The sequence below is a fragment of the Scyliorhinus torazame genome, chromosome 11 (assembly GCF_047496885.1).
Source record: "Scyliorhinus torazame isolate Kashiwa2021f chromosome 11, sScyTor2.1, whole genome shotgun sequence".
NCBI classification, from domain to species: domain Eukaryota; kingdom Metazoa; phylum Chordata; class Chondrichthyes; order Carcharhiniformes; family Scyliorhinidae; genus Scyliorhinus; species Scyliorhinus torazame.
The window spans coordinates 215,440,430-215,459,743 of record NC_092717.1 but is presented as its reverse complement, the minus strand read 5'-3'; the positions used below and the strand labels follow the sequence as shown (position 1 = coordinate 215,459,743).

The 19,314-nt window shown below is 44.6% G+C and overlaps 1 protein-coding gene across 11 annotated transcripts in view; it reads right to left on the bottom strand.

Annotated features, from left to right (window-relative positions):
- The window catches only part of LOC140385782 (protein tyrosine phosphatase type IVA 2-like), a 185,198-nt gene that overhangs the window by 19,939 nt on the left and 145,945 nt on the right, over positions 1 to 19,314 (bottom strand). For 10 of the 11 annotated variants that reach the window (XM_072468288.1, XM_072468285.1, XM_072468284.1 and 7 more), the window contains one exon: positions 7,116 to 7,687. The exons of the other annotated variant lie outside the window; for it this stretch is intronic. In XM_072468288.1, coding sequence (XP_072324389.1) covers positions 7,116 to 7,220 — 105 coding nt within the window. In that variant the 5' untranslated portion in view covers positions 7,221 to 7,687. The remainder of the gene's footprint in view (positions 1 to 7,115; positions 7,688 to 19,314) is intronic. 11 annotated transcript variants of the gene reach the window in all.

Sequence of the window (19,314 nt, the reverse complement as noted above, 5' to 3'; positions counted from 1 at the left end):
CCCTCCCAGAACCTCTGACCTCCATCTCAAAGTTGGCACTTGTGCCTTCCGCTGTCTAGGCCCTAAGCTCTGAAATTTCCTTCCTAAACTTCTTTGCCCGTCTCTCTTCCTTAAGACGCTTCTTTAAATCCATCTTTTAAATCAAGCTTTTGGTCACTTGTCAGAGAGTGAATCTCTTTTGTTCAGTGCCATTTTTCTTTTGTCTGGCATCAACCAATGAAGTGCCTTGGACTGGTTCACTGCAAGGTGCTAGATAAAGATTTGTTGACATGTAGCCTTAACAAGCTATATGAACCGGGCTCAAGTATCAGCAAGTCCACTATTTTCTATTATTTAACTCCTGATGTTGTAAGAGCTGACATGACATTGGTAAGTTTTAACATTAATATCATAGAATAAAAAGCACTAAGTAAAAGTTAATCATGTCACTATTAGCTCTTTAAAAGAACTATCCATTGGTCCCGCTCCCATGGTTCGATTACCTTTCAAATTGTTGACTTCAAGTAGATATTCAATTTCTTTCTAAAAGTTACTTTTAAATCTGCTTCCATAGGTCACCGGATTTTTAAAAAATCTCCCCTCCCCTCTGGTTCAAATGCCAATTATTCCAAAATTGCTATCCTCTGATTATCAATTCTTCTTGTTGGTGGAAACAGTTTCTAATTCCCTGCTCTAAATCAATAGCAATCAGTATAATATTTTTAACGTCTCTATTAAATATCCTCTTTATTTGCTCAAAGATCAATATTTCCTTGTTTCTCTAGTCTCTCCATGAGTGGAGGCTTTTAATCTGTGGCATCATTCTGGTAAATCTCCTTGTGCCATCTCCAAGGTGAAGACGCCCGTCCTAAAGTAGAATACCTAGAATTGGGTCTAACCAGTCCTTTATAAAGGCTTAATGAAGGCGGAGCATAACATCCTTAATTTTGTAATGAATAGCCTGGATTTTTGCTCCCGGGTCAGGAGTGCAATATCGGGAGTTTCTGGCTGTGCAAGCCTTGGCGGCATGGTCGCATAGTGGTTAGCACTATTGCTTCACAGCTCCATGGTCCCATGTTTGATTCCCGGCTTGGGTCACCGTCTGTGCATTCTCCCAGTGTCTGCGTGGGTTTCCTCCGGATGCTCCGGTTTCCTCCAGTACAAAGATGTGCAGGTTGGGTGGATTGGCCATGCTAAATTGCCCTTAGTGTCCAAAAAGGTTAGGTGCGGTTGCTGGGATAGGGTGGAGCCGAAGGCTTAAGTAGAGTGCTCTTTCCAAGGGCCGGTGCAGACTCGATGGGCCAAATAGCCTCCTTCTGCACTGTAAATTCCATGTCTATGACTAACCCGGGACAAAGTGCACTGGAAGGTCAGATTTCCGTTCAGGGATGACAGGCCTCCCTGGGAGCTGGACCAGGTGACCATAGGTATGGATGATGGTGGTGCTGAGGCATGGTGGGCAGAGTTGTCTTGGTGTCTGGCACTGTACTGAGGTTACATTAAAAAACTTCCAGAAAAACAAACTGCCATCACCCCTCCCTCACACTCTCCATGCCCCATTCATGCCACCTCATGCCTCCCCACCCAGCCCACTTGGTGCTCATACAATTCTTGGCTTTAGTATAGAAGGTAAATGTTTCCTACAATAGCCCATGTGTATGAGGGCCTTCCCTGAAATGGTCTCTAAATATTAAAACTATACTTGCTCACTCTCACTGAAAGAGGGGGGATAATCAGTTAAGAGTCTATGTTTTTGAGATAGACATGAACGGCAGGCATTGTTCGAAGGTTCAAAGGGGCTGTTTAGCACAGGGCTAAATCGCTGGCTTTGAAAGCAGACCAAGGCAGGCCAGCAGCACGGTTCAATTCCCGTAACAGCCTCACCGAACAGGCGCCGGAATGTGGCGACTAGGGGCTTTTCACAGTAACTTCATTGAAGCCTACTTGTGACAATAAGCGATTTTCATTTCATTTCATTTCAAGGTTCCTGCGTTACTGAAAAAGACAAGCTACATATCACAGATGAAGGAAAGAAAAACTAGGAGTTATCAATTCATTAAAAAAAAGAAAATCTGGTGGTAAATTTAATGTGTGTTATTTTGCAGCAATCAGTAGACATTTTATATGCAGAGTAATAGAACTGAAATTAATCAACTCTCACTTTGCTTTATTGAACTTTATTTACTTTTCATCAACTCATTCTGGAAGTCTGTTCATGTTGTCCTGTATTGAAATGAAATGAAAATCGCTTATTGTCACAAGTAGGCTTCAATGAAGTTACTGTGAAAAGCCCCTAGTCGCCACATTCCGGTTCGGGGAGGCTGTTACAGGAATTGAACCGTGCTGCTGGCCTGCTTTAAACGCCAACGATTTAGCCCAGTGTGTTAAAACTATGGCAGTCTTGTTTGTTATGTCCTCCAATTTAGGGTTATCTGCAAATTCCATCATCAAACATACCTCCAATTCATTCAATGTTAATATTCCAACTGTATTTTCAATTAATATTTAGGGTTTCTACAACTTTTCATACCCAAATTGCATATGTGAATGAAACCAGCATTTTATTCAGATGACAACCTTTTAAACCAGTTTTTCACTCCATTTTGAGATGGTTATTCTTGACATTGGAAAAAACAGAGACATCAGCCCACCAACTACGTACTCAATCAACATTTAATTCTGAGCATCTCAACTCCTGAAGCTAAATAGCACCATTTAGCTTGAGTAGACATTCAACTTACACAAGTTTGGTTGAAACCACATCTCAGCATTCTTCCTACTGCAGCTACCAATGTATGATTGATACTGCCCAAGCATTCAAACATAGGCTACCCAAGATGAAACTGCAAATGTGAAAAGTTTAATTTTTCATTGTTTACTGTTGAGTTTGCAGAGTATTCATCGCATTTTTTTCATCTAATTGAAAATTGCACTGTTATATCTATGATAAAGGCTAGGAATCCTGCAGCGAGTAACTCACCTCCTGACCCCCCCAAAGCCTGTCCATCATCGTAAGGCGCAAGTCAGGAGTGTAATAGAATACTCTCCACTTGCCTGGATGAGTGCAGCTCCAACAACACTCAAGAAGCTCAACACTATCCAGGACAAAGCAGCCCGCTTGATTGCTCCCCCTTCCACAAACATTCACCACCGGCGAACAGTGGCAGCCATGTGTACCATCTACAAGGTGCACTGCAGTAACTCAGACAGCACCTGCCAAACCCACGACCACTACCATCTAAAAGGACAAGAGCAGCAGATACCTGGGTACCTCACCACCTGGAGGTTTCCCTTCAAGTCACCCACCACTCGGACTTGAAAATATATCACGGTTCCTTCATTGTGGCTGGGACAACATCTTGGAACTCCCTCCCTAACCGCACAGTGGTTGTACCTACACCTTAAGACTACAGCGGTTCAAGAAGGCAACTCACCACCCCTTCTGAAGGGCAATTAGGGATGGGCAATAATGCTGGCCTAACCAGCGACGCCTGCATCCCATAAATGAAAAAAAATTGACAAACTGAAGCAGGGCAAGGCCGAACCCCTCCCAAGACCTCTTATGCTGGACAGGATTTGGGCTTTGACTTTGGACTTGCAAAATAACTTTTGCGATAATGGAAAGTAAACTATTATCCACTGACCAATAATTTATCATACAAACATGCTACCAAACTGTATACATCTACACACCGAGTGTGCCATACAGCCTCATTGTTTTCTTAGTCATATAAAACGTACACTAAATTAGAGAAAGAAAGCAGCCATTTTTGCTAAGACAAAGTAGGCCAAATTCAGTCCTGGCACAGGACTCAATGCAAGCTTCCACCCTTTCCAAAGCAGAATCTCAAGAATAGATTTGAAGTGTTGACTTTCAGTCAATGGTTTAAAGACAGTAAATAGGATCACGTTTCGTATTTTGGTCATTAAAGAATGTTTGTGTGAAGATTTTGTGGATCCACAACTAAAACCCAATCTTCTCCTAACCTACTGTGATTATTTCATTCACCCGAGCAAGGAGCTGCAATCCGAAAGCTGGTGATTCGAAACAAACCTGTTGCGACTTTAACCTGGTGTTGCAAGACCTCTTACTGTGCCCACCCCAGTCCAACGCCGGCATCTCCACATCAAGATTATTTCATCGGGTCTTCAAGGATTAATTTGGAGATTTTGAGGAACTCTGAACTGGACAGATGCCGATGGAACGTCAGCTGTTTATGAAATGTTATCTACATGAATAGCCTTAATCCAGTAAATTGGAAAAAAACTATTCGCGTTTAAGAAACAGTTCTAGAATTGTATCATGCCTTAGGGGAGGCGGCGGCGTAGTGGTATTGGAACTGTACTAGTAATCCAGAGACCCAGGGACCTGGGTTCAAATCCCACCATGGCAGATGGTGAAATTTGATGATGACATTGAAACCACTGTTAATTATCATAAGAAGCCATCTGGTTTATTAATGTCCTTTAGAGAAGGAAATATGCCGCCGTCCTTGGCTGGTCTGGCCTACATGTGGCTCCAGATCTACAGTGATGTGGTTGATGCTTCACTGCCCTCGGAAGTGACCTAGCAAGTCACCCAGTTCAAGGTGATTAGGGATGGGCAATAAATGCTAGCCCAGCCAAGGACACCCACATCCTATGAATCAATTTTTAAAAATTCACCTTTTAAAGTCGGTGTCTTGTCCTTAACCAAGCTCTCTCTATTTTGAAGAGAACAACAAAGATTCTGAAGACAAAAAAGTAATTTTCATAACTTATGAAACTTCCCCTGCCTTTTCCGGAGGTGACAAAGTAGAAATATTTTAGCGCCAACTTTCTCAAAATTCTGCCTCCTTCCTGCCTCCAAGTTAAATAAAAGCAAAATTCTGCAGATGCTGGAGATCTGATATGAAGACACAGTCCAGGAAAAACACGGGTCTGGCAACATCGAAGCAGAGCAGTTAACATTTTTGAGTCCCTTTGGAATCTCAAAGCTAAAATTTAACTCGTTCTCTGTGGTACAAAGTTCCTGTTAAGGGCTAAATATGCATCTTGAAATAATGAGGTGGGATTGCAGTACTGGTTAAACAAAGCTAAGGTATACAATTATTCGCGAAATCAGCACAAAGCTGTATTTTTTTTTTTTAATTTCACATGTTGAGGCATTGCTGGCTAGGCCAGCGTTCATTGCCCACTCCTATTTGCACTGGAGAGGGTGGTGGTGAGTCACTTTCCTGAGCCATGCGTAGGTACACCCACCGGGCAGTTATGGAGGGAGTTCCAGGATTTTGATCCAGTAATATAGAGAAATTAGTTTGAAATCACACCAAATAAACTGTTAAATTGCAACAGGCCTGCACACTAGCATAAGATTGAGTGTTTTCTGTTACTTTAGGCTCTTTTTCATTTAATTGGCGTTTTTGTTTTGAAAGCAACTGTATATATTTTTAATGAATTCATTCCTTTCAATTTAAAGATGGTATCACATAATTTCATTGCACTGGTACATTCAGACTTGGAATTATGGCAACTTAACTGCAGTACAGACAGTTGACTAAGTCTGACCCACTGAATTTTGGGACAGAACAGGACATCGCACTATGCACAGTTTTAGTGGGCCATTTATGAAGAAAGCGTCTGGCATGGAACACATTCCTTTTGCTTCTTCCGACAACAAAAAACGGTCCAATTCTACTTCGGTGTTTGAGTACAAATATCGGGTTTATTCATTATTTTATCCCTTCAAGCTCCTTTTCCCCCACCTTAGAACTATGGTGCTTTTTGCCTTTAATACAATTAAGCCACATAGCTCCATCCTCAAGGGGAAATATCCTCAGCATCTACCCTTTCAAGCCCCAGCAGAATCTTGTGTGTTAATAAGAATACCTCTCATTTTTCTAAACTCCAATGGTGTCAGCCCAACCTAGCCCTTCATCCCAGGAATCAACCTAATGCACCACCACTGCCTCCAACGCAAATTGAACAAATATATATTTATTTATGGGTTGTGGATGTTGCCGGCAGGATCATCATTTATTACCCAGCCCAAATATATCCTTCCTTCGATTAGGAGACCCAAATTTAAAACAGCACTAGAGAATCCCTCCAGTGCACGAGGCCACTTGGCCCACCGAGTCTGTGCCGACCCTCTGAAAGAGCACCTTACCTCGGCCCACTTGCGCCATCCTATTCCTGCAAACCCTTAACCCCACTCAATCTGCACATCTTTGGACCTGAAGGAGCAATTTATCATGGCCAAGCCACCTAACCTGCATATCTTTGGACTGTGGGAGGAAACCGGAACACCCGGAGGAAAACCATGCAGACTCTGGGAGAAAGTGCAAACTCCACACAGATGGTCACCCAAGGCCAGAATCAAACCTGGTTCTCTGGTGCTGTGAGGCAGCAGTGCCGCCTATATCCTACTCTAGGTGTGGTTTCACCAATGTCCTGTACAGTTCTAGCAACACTTCCCTACATCTACATCCCACATTATACTCCCATCTGCCAAACATTTTGCCTACATCTCTTTCCAGGTTGTCCTTCTCAACTTGCTTTTCTACCTTTCCTTATATAGTCATAACATTTGGTTACATTATACTGACTCCCTTCATCCAATTATATATAGTGATTGTAAATAGTTTAGGCCCCAGCACTGGTCCCTGTGACACTTCACTAGAAATTGAGAAGAGATAGCAGGGGAAGTTTTCTTTCCCTCCTTTATTCAGACAGTTAGCAAGCTTGGAGTGCACCACCAGACTTAGCGACTGAAGCGGAGACTAAATCAATATTTAAGAAGAGTTTAGATAAATCTTTGCAGACAAAGGGAATTGGATGAGCATGTGTGACATAAATGTGGATTAAGTTGGGACAAAGTTTGCTCCTGTGCTTCAATTCCTTTGTAATCCTAGATGTTGACCAACTAACTGTGCATCTTCATCACTGTTTTTTTCAAGGATCTCACAAATACATAGGACCCAAACAAAACAAAACACTCAGGAAATACATTTGAGTCGCCAAAAGGCCTGTTCTCTGAAGTATTGGTGGGAACCAAAAAAGTCAATGTCATGTAGCCTTTCTTCACATTTAGAGTTTTAATTTCACATTGGCTTACTCTCAAATAATGCTGAAAACTATAAACTTGTTTAGCTCACCTCTATAAATGCACCCAGTGTGGCATTTGTAGGATTGTGGGTAATGAGAAACCTCATGTGCTTGTAACTAACTTCCACAGGTGCAGGGCGATTCATCCGGGCCATGGTTCTCAGAACCAGTGGCACAGAAGTATATTGGTACACAGTCAGCAAAAGATCCAATTCTCCAAGTCAATACATGCGCACTTTCATAGGATTGTAGGTTTCTTATTGCGGCAAGAGAAGGCGATATTCTTCTTTGAACCTTTTTAATCAGTCCCCCGTTTTTCACTTCTTGCTACGCACTCTTGTTCAAACCATGAACAATTTGACATCCAGCAGTCCAGTCACCCCATTTGGAGATGATGCATTGCAAGGCAGCAAGAATACAACTGGAGATACTGAAAAGGCCAAGTCCGTTATCTCTCCTATTCTTGTCAAATAAACAACTTCTGATGGTTAATCCAAAGTGGTGGTCTTCAGGTTCCTGGGCAGATTTACTTGTCTGCGGCGATGCTATGTTGTGCTGGGCAATAGCCACTGCTGTTTCTCACAAACTCCATAAAAGTGTGCTGAAAGGAGCTGTTGAACCACTAGAAAGAGAAAGAAATAATATTTTAGGAGCTGCAGAAATGAAAACTCACCAAAAGGTATGTGCTCTAGGAGGCTATTATGGCAGTTCAGCAAGATGAATTCACGTTTTCTTGTTGGACTACTTACTGAATACATCTAAATTTACTAAGCAGCACTGCAAAGTTTGCATCACACCACAGCCAAAATTTAATTCTCAGATAATTTTGCAAAAGCCGAGTGACCAGTGTTTGTGGCTTTGAATAACATCAACATTACTGTATTTATAATAAACAAACTAGGAACAGTGAGGGGGCAACATTGAGAACTTATACTATGGATTCACCCTTGTTTATATTGCATGCTCTCAGTAAATTCCTCAATTTTCTAAACCAGGGGTGGGGGCTGCCACGGGGCGGGCCGGAGGAGGTGCAGCACATGGGCTAGAGGCGGGCCCAAGAAAGGGGATGGCTGACTGGCGGGGGGGGGGGGGGGGGGGGTGCATTTTGCCCCCCAACTAGGTTGGTCACCTGGAATGCCCGGGGGCTAAATAGGCCTGTAAAGAGGGCACGTGTGTTTGCGCACCCGAGGAGATTGAAGGCGGACGTGGTGATGCTGCAGGAGACACATCTTAAGTAGTGGATCAGGTCAGGTTAAGGAAAGGTTGGGTTAGTCAGGTTTTCCACTCGGATTCAAAGAGAAGAGGGGCTGCGATTCTGATTTAACAAGTGGGTGGCATTTGAGGTGGGAGGATAGTCTCGGATGTGGGAGGTCGATATCATGGTTAGTGGCAAGCTGCAGGGGATGAAGGTAGTGCTGGTCAACGTATACGCGCCAAATTGGGATGATGGGGATTTTATAAAGAGGGTGCTGGGGAAGATTCTGGACCTGGATTCGCCCAGGCTGATTATGGGTGGGGATTTCAACATGGTTATTGATCCAGGCCTGGACCGGTCATGCTCGAGAATGGGCAAGGTGCCAACAATGGCAAGGGAGCTGAAAGGGTTCATGGAACAGATGGAGGGGGGGGATGGATCAATGGAGATTTAGGCAGTCGAGGGCCAGGGAATTTTCCTTTTTCTCCCACGTTCACAAGGTGTATTCCCGGATATATTTCTTTGTTGTGGGCAGGGCCCTGTTGGTGGAGGTGGTGGACACGGGATATTTGGCGATTACGATCTCGGACCATGCTCCACACTGGGTGGATCTGCAGGTCAGTATGGATAGCAAGCAGCGCCCGCAATGGAGGTTGGATGTGGGGCTGTTGGTGGACAAAGCGGTGTGCGAGTGGTTGAGGAAGTGCATGTTGAACTACCTGCAGGTAAACGACACGGGGGAGGTCTCAGCAGCGGTGGTCTGGGAAGCACTGAAGGCAGCACTGAGAGTAGAGCCGATCTCGATTCGGGCTCACAGGGACAGGACGGATAGGGCAGAAACGGACCGACTGGTAAAAGAGATTCTATGAGTGGATAGGAGGTATGCGGAGGCTCTGTTAAGGGAATGCCGGAGGCTGCAGCAAAATTTGGTTTGTTAACTACAGGAAGGGTGGTGGAGCAGCTCGGAAAGGCAAAGAGGGCGATTTACGAGCACGGGGAGAAGGCCAGTAGGATGCTTGCACAGCAACTCGGAAAGAGGAGGCAGCTAGGGAAATAGGGAGAGTTGTTGACGGGGATGGGAACTTAGTTGGGGACTCGGCGGGGGTGAGCAAGACCTTTCGGGACTTTTATAATAGGTTGAACAGATCGGATCCACCTGTGGGGCCGGAGGGGAGGAAGCACTTTTTGGATGGGTTGACTTTCCCAAAGGTGAATGGAGAGCTGGGAGAAGGGCTGGGGCCCCCAGTCGGGCTGGAGGAGATAGTGGAGGGTTTGAAGGCCATGCAGTCGGGTAAGGCCCCGGGACCGGACGGGTACCCGGTCGAGTTCTATAAAAAGTTCTCCGGAATATTGGGGCCGGTACTGTTGAAGGTCTTTAACGAGGCCAACGATAGAGGGGTTTTTACCCCAGACGATGTCACAGGCCACGATCTTGCTCATTCTGAAAAGGGACAAGGACCCGAAGCTGTGTGGTTCTTAGAGGCCGATATCCTTGCTGAACATGGATGCCAAACCTCTGGCCAAAATTCTGGCATCTAGGATTGAGGACAGTTTACCGGACGTTATAGGGGAGGACCAGACAGGGTTTCTTAAGGGTAGGCAGCTGGGGGCCAATGTGAGAAGGTTGCTAAACGTGATCATGATGCCCCCGGAAGGTAGGGAAGCTGAAGTGGTGGTTGCGATGGACGTGGAAAAAGCCTTCGATCGGGTCAATTGGGATTACTTATGGGAGGAGTTGGAGCGGTTCGGTTTTGGAAGGGGCTTTGTTGATTGGGTTAGGTTGCTGTACCAGGCTCCGGTAGCTAGTGTACGGACAAATAGGACGACTTTGGAATATTTCAGACTACACCGGGGGGTGAGACAGGGATGTCCCCTCTCCCCACTGCTGTTTGCGCTGGCGGTAGAGCCGCTGGCAATTGCTGAGGGCCTCAAGGGGCTGGAAGGGGTTGGTCCGGGGGGTGGAGCACAGAGTCTCGCTGTATGCGGATGACTTACTGTTGTATGTCTCGGACCCAATGGAGGGGATGGGTGAAATTATGGGAGTTCAGCCGGTTTTCGGGGTACAAGGTCAATGTGGGGAAGAGCGAGTTGTTTGTGGTTCAGGCGAGAGGTCAGGAGAGGAGACTGGGGGAACTGCCGTTTAGAGTGGTCGGGGACAGTTAGCGTAGGTTAGGGAGTAAATAATGGCAAGACTTGTGGGAGAGGGTGGTGGAATTTGCACGATGTATATATTTTTCTTGTTATGTATATTGTTGCTGTTAAAATGCCAAAGAAATACCTCAATAAAATGTTTATTAAATAAAAACAATTTTCTAAACCAGGCTATCAGACATCTAGCACTTCCTGCACCTTTTCCTCAGCAATGTGGATACAATCAAGTGTTTTGGCAGTAACCACTTTAACCTGTCTTGAGGTATGACTGCGTAAGGTCGTTAAAATACAAACCTGCTATAAAATTAAAAACTCGTTAGGCTTGTATAAAGATTCTGACTCAGTAAGCTGGCAATTATTGAATAAAACAGAGGCAAAGCTTCTTTAGATGCAGATTACAAACCCGAAGCAAAATCCTTTGATTACTGCCAAATAACTCAAATCAACAGATCAAGATAATAATTTATTACAGTAATTACTGGGAGACCATGCCTGCTTTGACTTTTAGATAAGTATTTACATGTGTAGTTTTCATACATTACTCAATCCACATTAATTAAAATAAATAGTTCACATGAATTAAAACAAATAGTTCATGTAAAGAGTCACATATACAGCAAATACTGCCAACTATACTATTTTAATCTGTACAAAAATGAGCGAGAAAATCAAAAGGTATTGCTCTGATTCAGTACGAAGAAGTTGATCAGCTTGGATGGCCACAAACTATTTGGTGTGTTTAAACGGCAAGTTTTCATTTAGTTTCCTTACAGTTATTGGGTAAATAAATATGTTATCGGCTAAATCATAAACCAGTACAGCACAATAATGAGACCCTCTGGCACACTGACTTCGCGCCAGCTTTTTCAAAGAGCAATCCAGTTAATCCCATTCTCCTGATCTTCCCCCACGTCCCTGCATTTTTGTTCTCCTTCAAGGATTTATCTAATTCCTTTTTGAAAGCTATTACTGAATCAGTAGAAATCATCCCATCAGGCAGTGCATTTCAAAACATAACCATTCACTGCGTAATATGCTTTTCCCTCACATCATCCTTAGTTCTTCTGCCAATCACTTTAGATCTGTGCTCTCTGGTTATTGACGCACAAGCTATTCAAGGTTTGCACACAAACAATGCACCCCCAGTTCTCATTTCTTGCAGCCAGTGTAAAACTACACCGTTTAGCATGTATTCCTTCTCTTCATTCTATTTTTATCTCATCCAATATGTCAGTATTTTCCTTGTTTACCATGGTTTTGTCAAAGTCCTTTTCCTTGTCAATGAACAGGTTAAAAGGACAGAATCACTCAAGTTGCTAACTACTGAATTCTCAGAGGCAGAGAAACTTTGAAGAGGCACCAGCTCCCATTGTTTCAAGCTGCCGATACCATCCAAGGACCATCAGGGAGGTTATTTAAAAGGTAGGCTTTAGTCATACTGTCCACACAAAAATTCAATTGAACACTGTACAGCTCATATGTGCTCCCTACAACAAGTAATAATGGGAAGGGAGTTTGGTCAGGCATATTCTTAGCATATCTATAGTAGATAAATAGAGAATATATGTTTGGTGATATTATAATTTGGTGACATTTTAATTAAGTATAAGTGCCCAACTCGTGATTGAATCACTTTACTCATGTTATACATTATGTAAACCTAATGATTAATTCTGAATGGACATAGATATTTTTGAAACAAATGTACAATATGTTAATTACTTTACAGGTATAATTGCCACCGCATTTTGTTGTTCTGGGAGCTGGCAGACCACATGGTGGATGACTGGCTCCCATGGTATAGCTTGAAATAATTACAGTTTTAAAATTCCCAAGAATCTTTGTCTGGTCACTCGTGAGGTACACTATATTCAAATAATTGTATTTCCTCCCACAACATCAAACACCAATGCAAAGTGAAAATGCTGGAAAATCTCAGCAGATCTGGCAGCATTTGTGGGGAGAGAAAAGAGCTAACGTTTCGAGTCAAGATGACCCGTGGTCAAAGCTAAAGATAAAGAAAGTGGGAAATATTTATACTGTGGAGTGAGAATGAAAGATGAGCCATAGACACAGAAACCCAGGGAAAGGGGGTGCTAATAACCACGGAAACCATGGGGAAAGAGTGCTAATGGCAGTCCCGAGAGAGAACAAAAGGTATGAAAGGCCAAACTGCAAGGAAACTAACATCAGAGGGTAAATGTGACAAGTTGTAGATGTGGGGGAGGGGAAGGGGGAAGCAAAGGGGAGAAAGGATGTGGAAAGGTGGATAGGATGGGGGGGGGGGGGGGGGGGGGGAGGGGGTAAATATATATTAAGAAAGAAATGATAAAAGACAATTAAAATGAAATGGGATTGAAACAAATGGGTCGAGGTGGGGTAGAGCTAATCATCTGAAAGTTGTTGAATTCGATGTTCAGGCCGGAAGGCTGCAGCACGCCTAACCGGAAGATGAGATGTTGTTCCTCCAGTTTGCGTTGTGCTTCAATGGAACATTGCAGCAGGCCAAAGGCAGACATGTGGGCATGGGAGCAGGGTCTTGTGTTAAAATGGCAAGCAACGTGAAGGGCAGCACGGTAGCACAGTTGTTTCACAGCTCCAGGGTCCCAGGTTCGATTCCCGGCTTGGGTCACTGTCTGTGCGGAGTTTGCACGTTCTCCCAGTGTCTGCATGGGTTTCCTCCGGGTGGTCCAATTTCCTCCCAAGTCCAAAGATGTGCAGGTTAGGTAGATTGGCCATGATAAATTGCCCTTCATTCCAAAAGGTTAGGTGGGGTTATGGGGATAGGGTGGGAGTGTGGGCTTAAGTAGGGTGCTCTTTCAAAGAGCCGGTGCAAACTCCTTCTGCACTGTAAATTCTATGAATTCTATAAGGTCAGGGTCTTGAATGCGCACAGACCGAAGGTGCTCAGCAAAGCGATCACCCAGTCTGCGTTTGGTCTCTCCGATATAGATGAGACCACATTGGGAGCAGCGAATGCAATATACCAATGTCGGAGAGGCGCAAATGAAACGCTGCTTAACCTGGAATGAGTGTTTTGGGCCTGGGATGTTTTGGGCATGGAAGAGGTAAAGGGGCAGGTGGTTACACCTTCGGCAATTGCATGGGAAGGTCCCATGAGTGATGGGAGAGGTGTTGGGTATGGTGGAGGAGTGGACTAGATTATCTTGGAGGGAATGATCTCTGATGAATGCTGACAGAGGGAGTGAAGGGAAGATGTGTTTGGTGGTGGCATCACGCTGGAGTTGGTGAAAATGGCAGAGGATTATGCTTTGCACACAGAGGCTGGTGGGGTGAAATGTGAGAACGAGGGGGACTTGATCCTTGTTCTGGGAGGGAGGGGAGGGGGCGAGGGTAGTGGCACAGGAGATGGACCGCACACTCTTGAGGGCCCTGTCAACAACTGTAGGTGGGAAATCACGGTTGAGGAAGAAGGAACACATTTTCCAAGCACCATTTTGGAAAGTGGCATCATTGGAAAAAATGCGACGGAGGCGAAGGAGCTGAGAGAAAGGGATGGAGTCCTTACAGGGTGTAAGGTGCGAAGAGCTGTTGTTCAGATAGCTGTGCGAGTCAGTGGGATAGTAGTGGATATTAATAGATAGCCTATTGCCAGGAAAGGGAAGTGTCTGAGATGGACCAGGTGAAAGTGATGGAGGGGTGGAAATTGGAAGCTAAGTTGATTAATTTTTCCAGGTCCGGACAAGAGCATGAAGCGGCACCAAAATAGTCATCAATGTATCGGTAAAGGAGTTGTGGGAGGGACCCGGGTAGGCCTGGGACAAGGAATGTTCCACATACATCATCTTCAGGTGATGTCCCGGAGGACTGGAGAATAGCCAATGTTGTTCCTCTGTTTAAGAAGGGTAGCAAGGATAATCCAGGGAACTACAGGCCGGTGAGCCTTACTTCAGTAGTAGGGAAATTACTGGAGAGAATTCTTCGAGACAGGATCTACTCCCATTTGGAAGCAAATGGACGTATTAGTGAGAGACAGCATGGTTTTGTGAAGGGGAGGTTGTGTCTCACTAACTTGATAGAGTTTTTCGAGGAGGTCACAAAGATGATTGATGCAGGTAGGGCAGTGGATGTTGTCTATATGGACTTCAGTAAGGCCTTTGACAAGGTCCCTCATGGTAGACTAGTGCAAAAGGTGAAGTCACACGGGATCAGAGGTGAGCTGGCAAGGTGGATACAGAACTGGCTAGGTCATCGAAGGCAGAGAGTAGCAATGGAAGGATGCTTTTCTAATTGGAGGGCTGTGACCAGCGGTGTTCCGCAGGGGTCAGTGCTGGGACCTTTGCTGTTTGTAGTATATATAAATGATTTGGAGGAAAATGTAACTGGTCTGATTAGTAAGTTTGCAGACGACACAAAGGTTGGTGGAATTGCGGATAGCGATGAGGACTGTCAGAGGATACAGCAGGATTTAGATTGTTTGGAGACTTGGGCGGAGAGATGGCAGATGGAGTTTAATCCGGACAAATGTGAGGTAATGCATTTTGGAAGGTCTAATGCAGGTAGGGAATATACAGTGAATGGTAGAACCCTCAAGAGTATTGAAAGTCAGAGAGATCTAGGAGTACAGGTCCACAGGTCACTGAAAGGGGCAACACAGGTGGAGAAGGTAGTCAAGAAGGCATAAGGCATGCTTGCCTTCATTGGCCGGGGCATTGAGTATAAGAATTGGCAAGTCATGTTGCGGCTGTATAGAACCTTAGTTAGGCCACACTTGGAGTATAGTGTTCAATTCTGGTCGCCACACTACCAGAAGGATGTGGAGGCTTTAGAGAGGGTGCAGAAGAGATTTACCAGAATGTTGCCTGGTATGGAGGGCATTAGCTATGAGGAGAGGTTGAATAAACTCGGTTTGTTCTCACTGGAACGACGGAGGTCGAGGGGCGACCTGATAGAGGTCTACAAAATTATGAGGGGCATAGACAGAGTGGATAGTCAGAGGCATTTCCCCAGGGTAGAGGGGTCAATTACTAGGGGGCATAGGTTTAAGGTGAGAGGGGCAAGGTTTAAAGTAGATGTACGAGGCAAGTTTTTTTTTTTTTTTTTAAAACACAGAGGGTAGTGGGTGCCTGGAACTCGCTACCGGAGGAGGTGGTGGAAGCAGGGACGATAGTGACATTTAAGGGGCATCTTGACAAATACATGAATAGGATGGGAATAGAGGGATACGGACCCAGGAAGTGTAGAAGATTGTAGTTTAGTCAGGCAGCATGGTCGGCACGGGCTTGGAGGGCCAAAGGGCCTGTTCCTGTGCTGTACATTTCTTTGCTCTTTGTACCCCATAAAAGGGCAAGATGGGTCGCTCAGACCCATGTGGGTACCCATTGCTACACGTTTGATTTGGAGAAAATGGGATGAGTTAAAGGAGAAATTGTTGAAAGATTGAATGAGTTCAGCCAGGCATAGGAGAATGTTGGTGGATGGGAATTGTCCAGGCCTCTTTATGAGAAAGATGTGAAGAGCTCTCAGGCCATCTTGATGTGGGATAGAGGCGTAAAGAGATTGCCCATCCATGGTGAATAGTGTGTGCTTAGGGCCTGCGGACTGGAAGCTGTCAATATGACGTAGGGCATCATGGGAATCCCGGCTGTAGGTGGGGAGGAAATGGACCAGAGGAGTGAGGATGGATAAGATAAGAGGAAATAAGTTTGGTGGGGCAGGAGCATGCTGACACAATAGACCTGCAGGGACTGTCCTTTTTGTGGATTTTGGGAAGTAGGTAAAAGCGGGCTGTCCGGGGTTGGGAGGCTGAGGTTGGAAGCCGTAGGGGGAAGGCATCCGAAGGAAATTAGGTCACTAATGGTGTTGGAGATAATGACTTAATGTTCAGTGGTCTGGTCATGGCCCAGGGGGAGGTAGGAGGAAGTATCTGAGAGTTGGCGCCCAGCCTCAGCGAGGTAGAGGTCAGTACGCCAGACGATAACAGCACCCCCTTTGTCGACAGCTTTAATGACAGAGTCGGTGTTAGACCTGACAGAGTGAAGAGCAGAAAGTTCGGAAGGAGAGGTTCTCTTTGGTTGCAGATTCCAGCATCCGCAGTAATTTGCTTTTAATCATAGCAAAGTACATGGTTACTCAGTACTTACAATTGCACAAAAAAAAAATGCACATGCATTCGGTCAAAAGAAAGTATGGATGTTGATATTAGTGTTCCAGGTGTTTAACATTTGATCTGTAAAGAATGGAGGATTGCAGCTTCAATGTGCTAAAGTACAGATCGGGATCGGATGTGAATAGGCAAATGACCAATATCTCCCATAAAGCAAGTGGGAACACATTTGTCCAAATCATGTGGACCCCAGGACTTTAGCACAGTTAGGATACACAGGAGGAGAGCATCCATGACCCATTGTCTCACGGATGTCTTTTGAACTAGTTGAACAAAAAAAGTGAAGACTCGATAACGACGATGTGCATCCACATCAGAGATGGTACGCGCCACAAGGAGACCCAAGAAACTGGGGAAAAATCCTTTCGCCTTTTCATCAAATGCTGAGCAGTCAGTGATACTGACTATCAAAACCAAATTGGCGAGAGATATTAAAAAAAATGTTTGATTCAAATTTATTCCTGAGAAACACATTATTTGCTTTGTCCATTCTGTGCCATTTGATTCCCATGTGCAAAACAATACCTTGGGATAATCAAAACAATGCTCACTTCTTGCTAGATACTTGCTGTATTAGAATCATACATACATTTTAAATGAACAAGTTGGCTGATTCTTTTTATCCCATCATATTAATGCTCGTCGGAAATTACAATTGCAGCCATCTGCTCACATTGTATAAGCATAAGCGAATCACTGATGTGCACGAGGACAGAGCCCGCAATCAACAAAATCAAATATCATTAAAATCTCAAATATCATTAAAAATGGATTCAACTTGTGGCTAACAAATAGCTACAAAAAACATGCACAGAAGAATGATTAACAAAACGTGTGCGATCACCACTAGCTCCATAGCAGGACATATCCGTTCGAAACCAGGAAGGACCAGAGTTTGTTAAAATTGGGAGGTTTAACCAGGTTACAGTCAGTTCTGCAACACACACAAGGAACTGGTGGGTGCTCGTACAAGTCTCGCACAAATACAAACAACAACATAAAAAGATTTATCGCAGGTTAGAGTCATAGGAGGTCCACAGCACAGAAAAGGCCCTTCGGCCCATCGTGTCTGCACTGGTCAAAAACAACCACCTAACTATTCTATACACATTTTCAAGCACTTGGTTCAATATCCTGTATGCCTTGGCACCGCAAGTGCACATCTAAATACTCCTAAAATGGTATGAGGGTCTCTAAGAAGTATTTCTTTTGTTGGTGTTCAACTCCTTTGGTATGAAGACAATGCAAGCTCCATTATGTACTTTGGCAAAAGATGGGGTGCAATTCATGAGAGAGGGGGAGGGAGGATTGGTTGTCGGGGTGGGAGGAGGTTACAGAAAGTGGGAGGTTTTCAGGGCTGGAGGATGTTACAGGGATATGGAACGTTGTCAGTATTTGAGGGATTACAAAGCGTTGGAGGAGATTTGTCGGGGCTGGGGGAGGTTACAGCGATGGGGCTTGTGCTTATCCAGACACCTTTTAAATCTGAAGTCCTGGACCAAGTGCTGGAAAATGTGATTAGGCCAGGGGCTGGAGGTGGGTGGCTTTTTGGATGGCACCGATATGCTGGGCAAAGCATGTGTTGTACAATTTTCTACATCTTCCAAATTTCTCGAAATATTTGAAAAGTAAAGATGTGGGGAGAGGATGGTGGGGGTAATGGCAGTATGTGAGTTGCTCTTTAGGATAGCCAGCACGGATGCCGTGGACAGAATGTCTGCCTCCTGTGTTGTATTGATTCTATGATACAAAGAATACAGCACCGGAACAGGCCAGATCAGGATGCCTGTCTAAATTAAAATCTTCTGTACGTCGCTATCGTATCTGCTTCCAACACCTCCCCCAGCAGCATGTTCCAGGCACTCACTCAGTGTGAAAAAGACATGTCCGCACATCCTCCTCTAAACTTTGCCCCTTGCACCTTAAACCTCTCGCACACACATATCTTTGAAACTTTCCACCTCGCAACTCAAACCTATGTCCCCTAATAACTCTCACTTCCATCCTGGGAAAAAGCATCTGATGATCCACGGTCCATGCTATTTAATTTTGTAAACCTCTGGTGTCACCCCATAACCTCAGTCGTTCCAGTCAAATTTTATCCAACCTCGCCTCATAGCTAATACGCCCCAGACCAGGCAACATCCTGGTACACCTCTTCTGCACCCCCTCCAAAGCCTCCACATTCTTCTTGTAGTGTGGCAATCAGAATTGTACATAATATTCCAAATGTGGCCTAATGTTCTGTGCTGCTGCAGCATGACTTGCCAATTTTTATACTCCCCGACCGATGAAGGCAAGCATGCCGTATGCCTTCTTGACTAAAGTATCCACCTGCATTGCCACTTTCAGTGACCTGTGGATATGCAACCCAGATCTCTCTGCCTGTCGTTACTCCTGAGGGTTCTGCCATTTATTGTGTAATTCCCACCGGTATTAGACCTTACAAAATGCATTACCTCGTATTTGGCTGGATTAAACTCCAACTGCCATTTCTCTGCCCAAGTTTCTAACTGATCTATATCCTGCTATGTCCTCTGACAATCCTCACCAATATCCGCAATTCCACCAATCCGGTGGAATCTGCAAACTTACTAATCAGACCAGCTACATTTTCCTCCAAATCATTCACATACACACTATGAACAGCAAAGGTCCCAGCGCTGATCACTGTGGAACACTACTAGCCACAGCCTTCCATTCAGAAAAGCAATCTTCCACCGCTAGCCTCCATCTTTTATGACCAAGCCAGTTCTGTATCCATCTTGCCACCTCA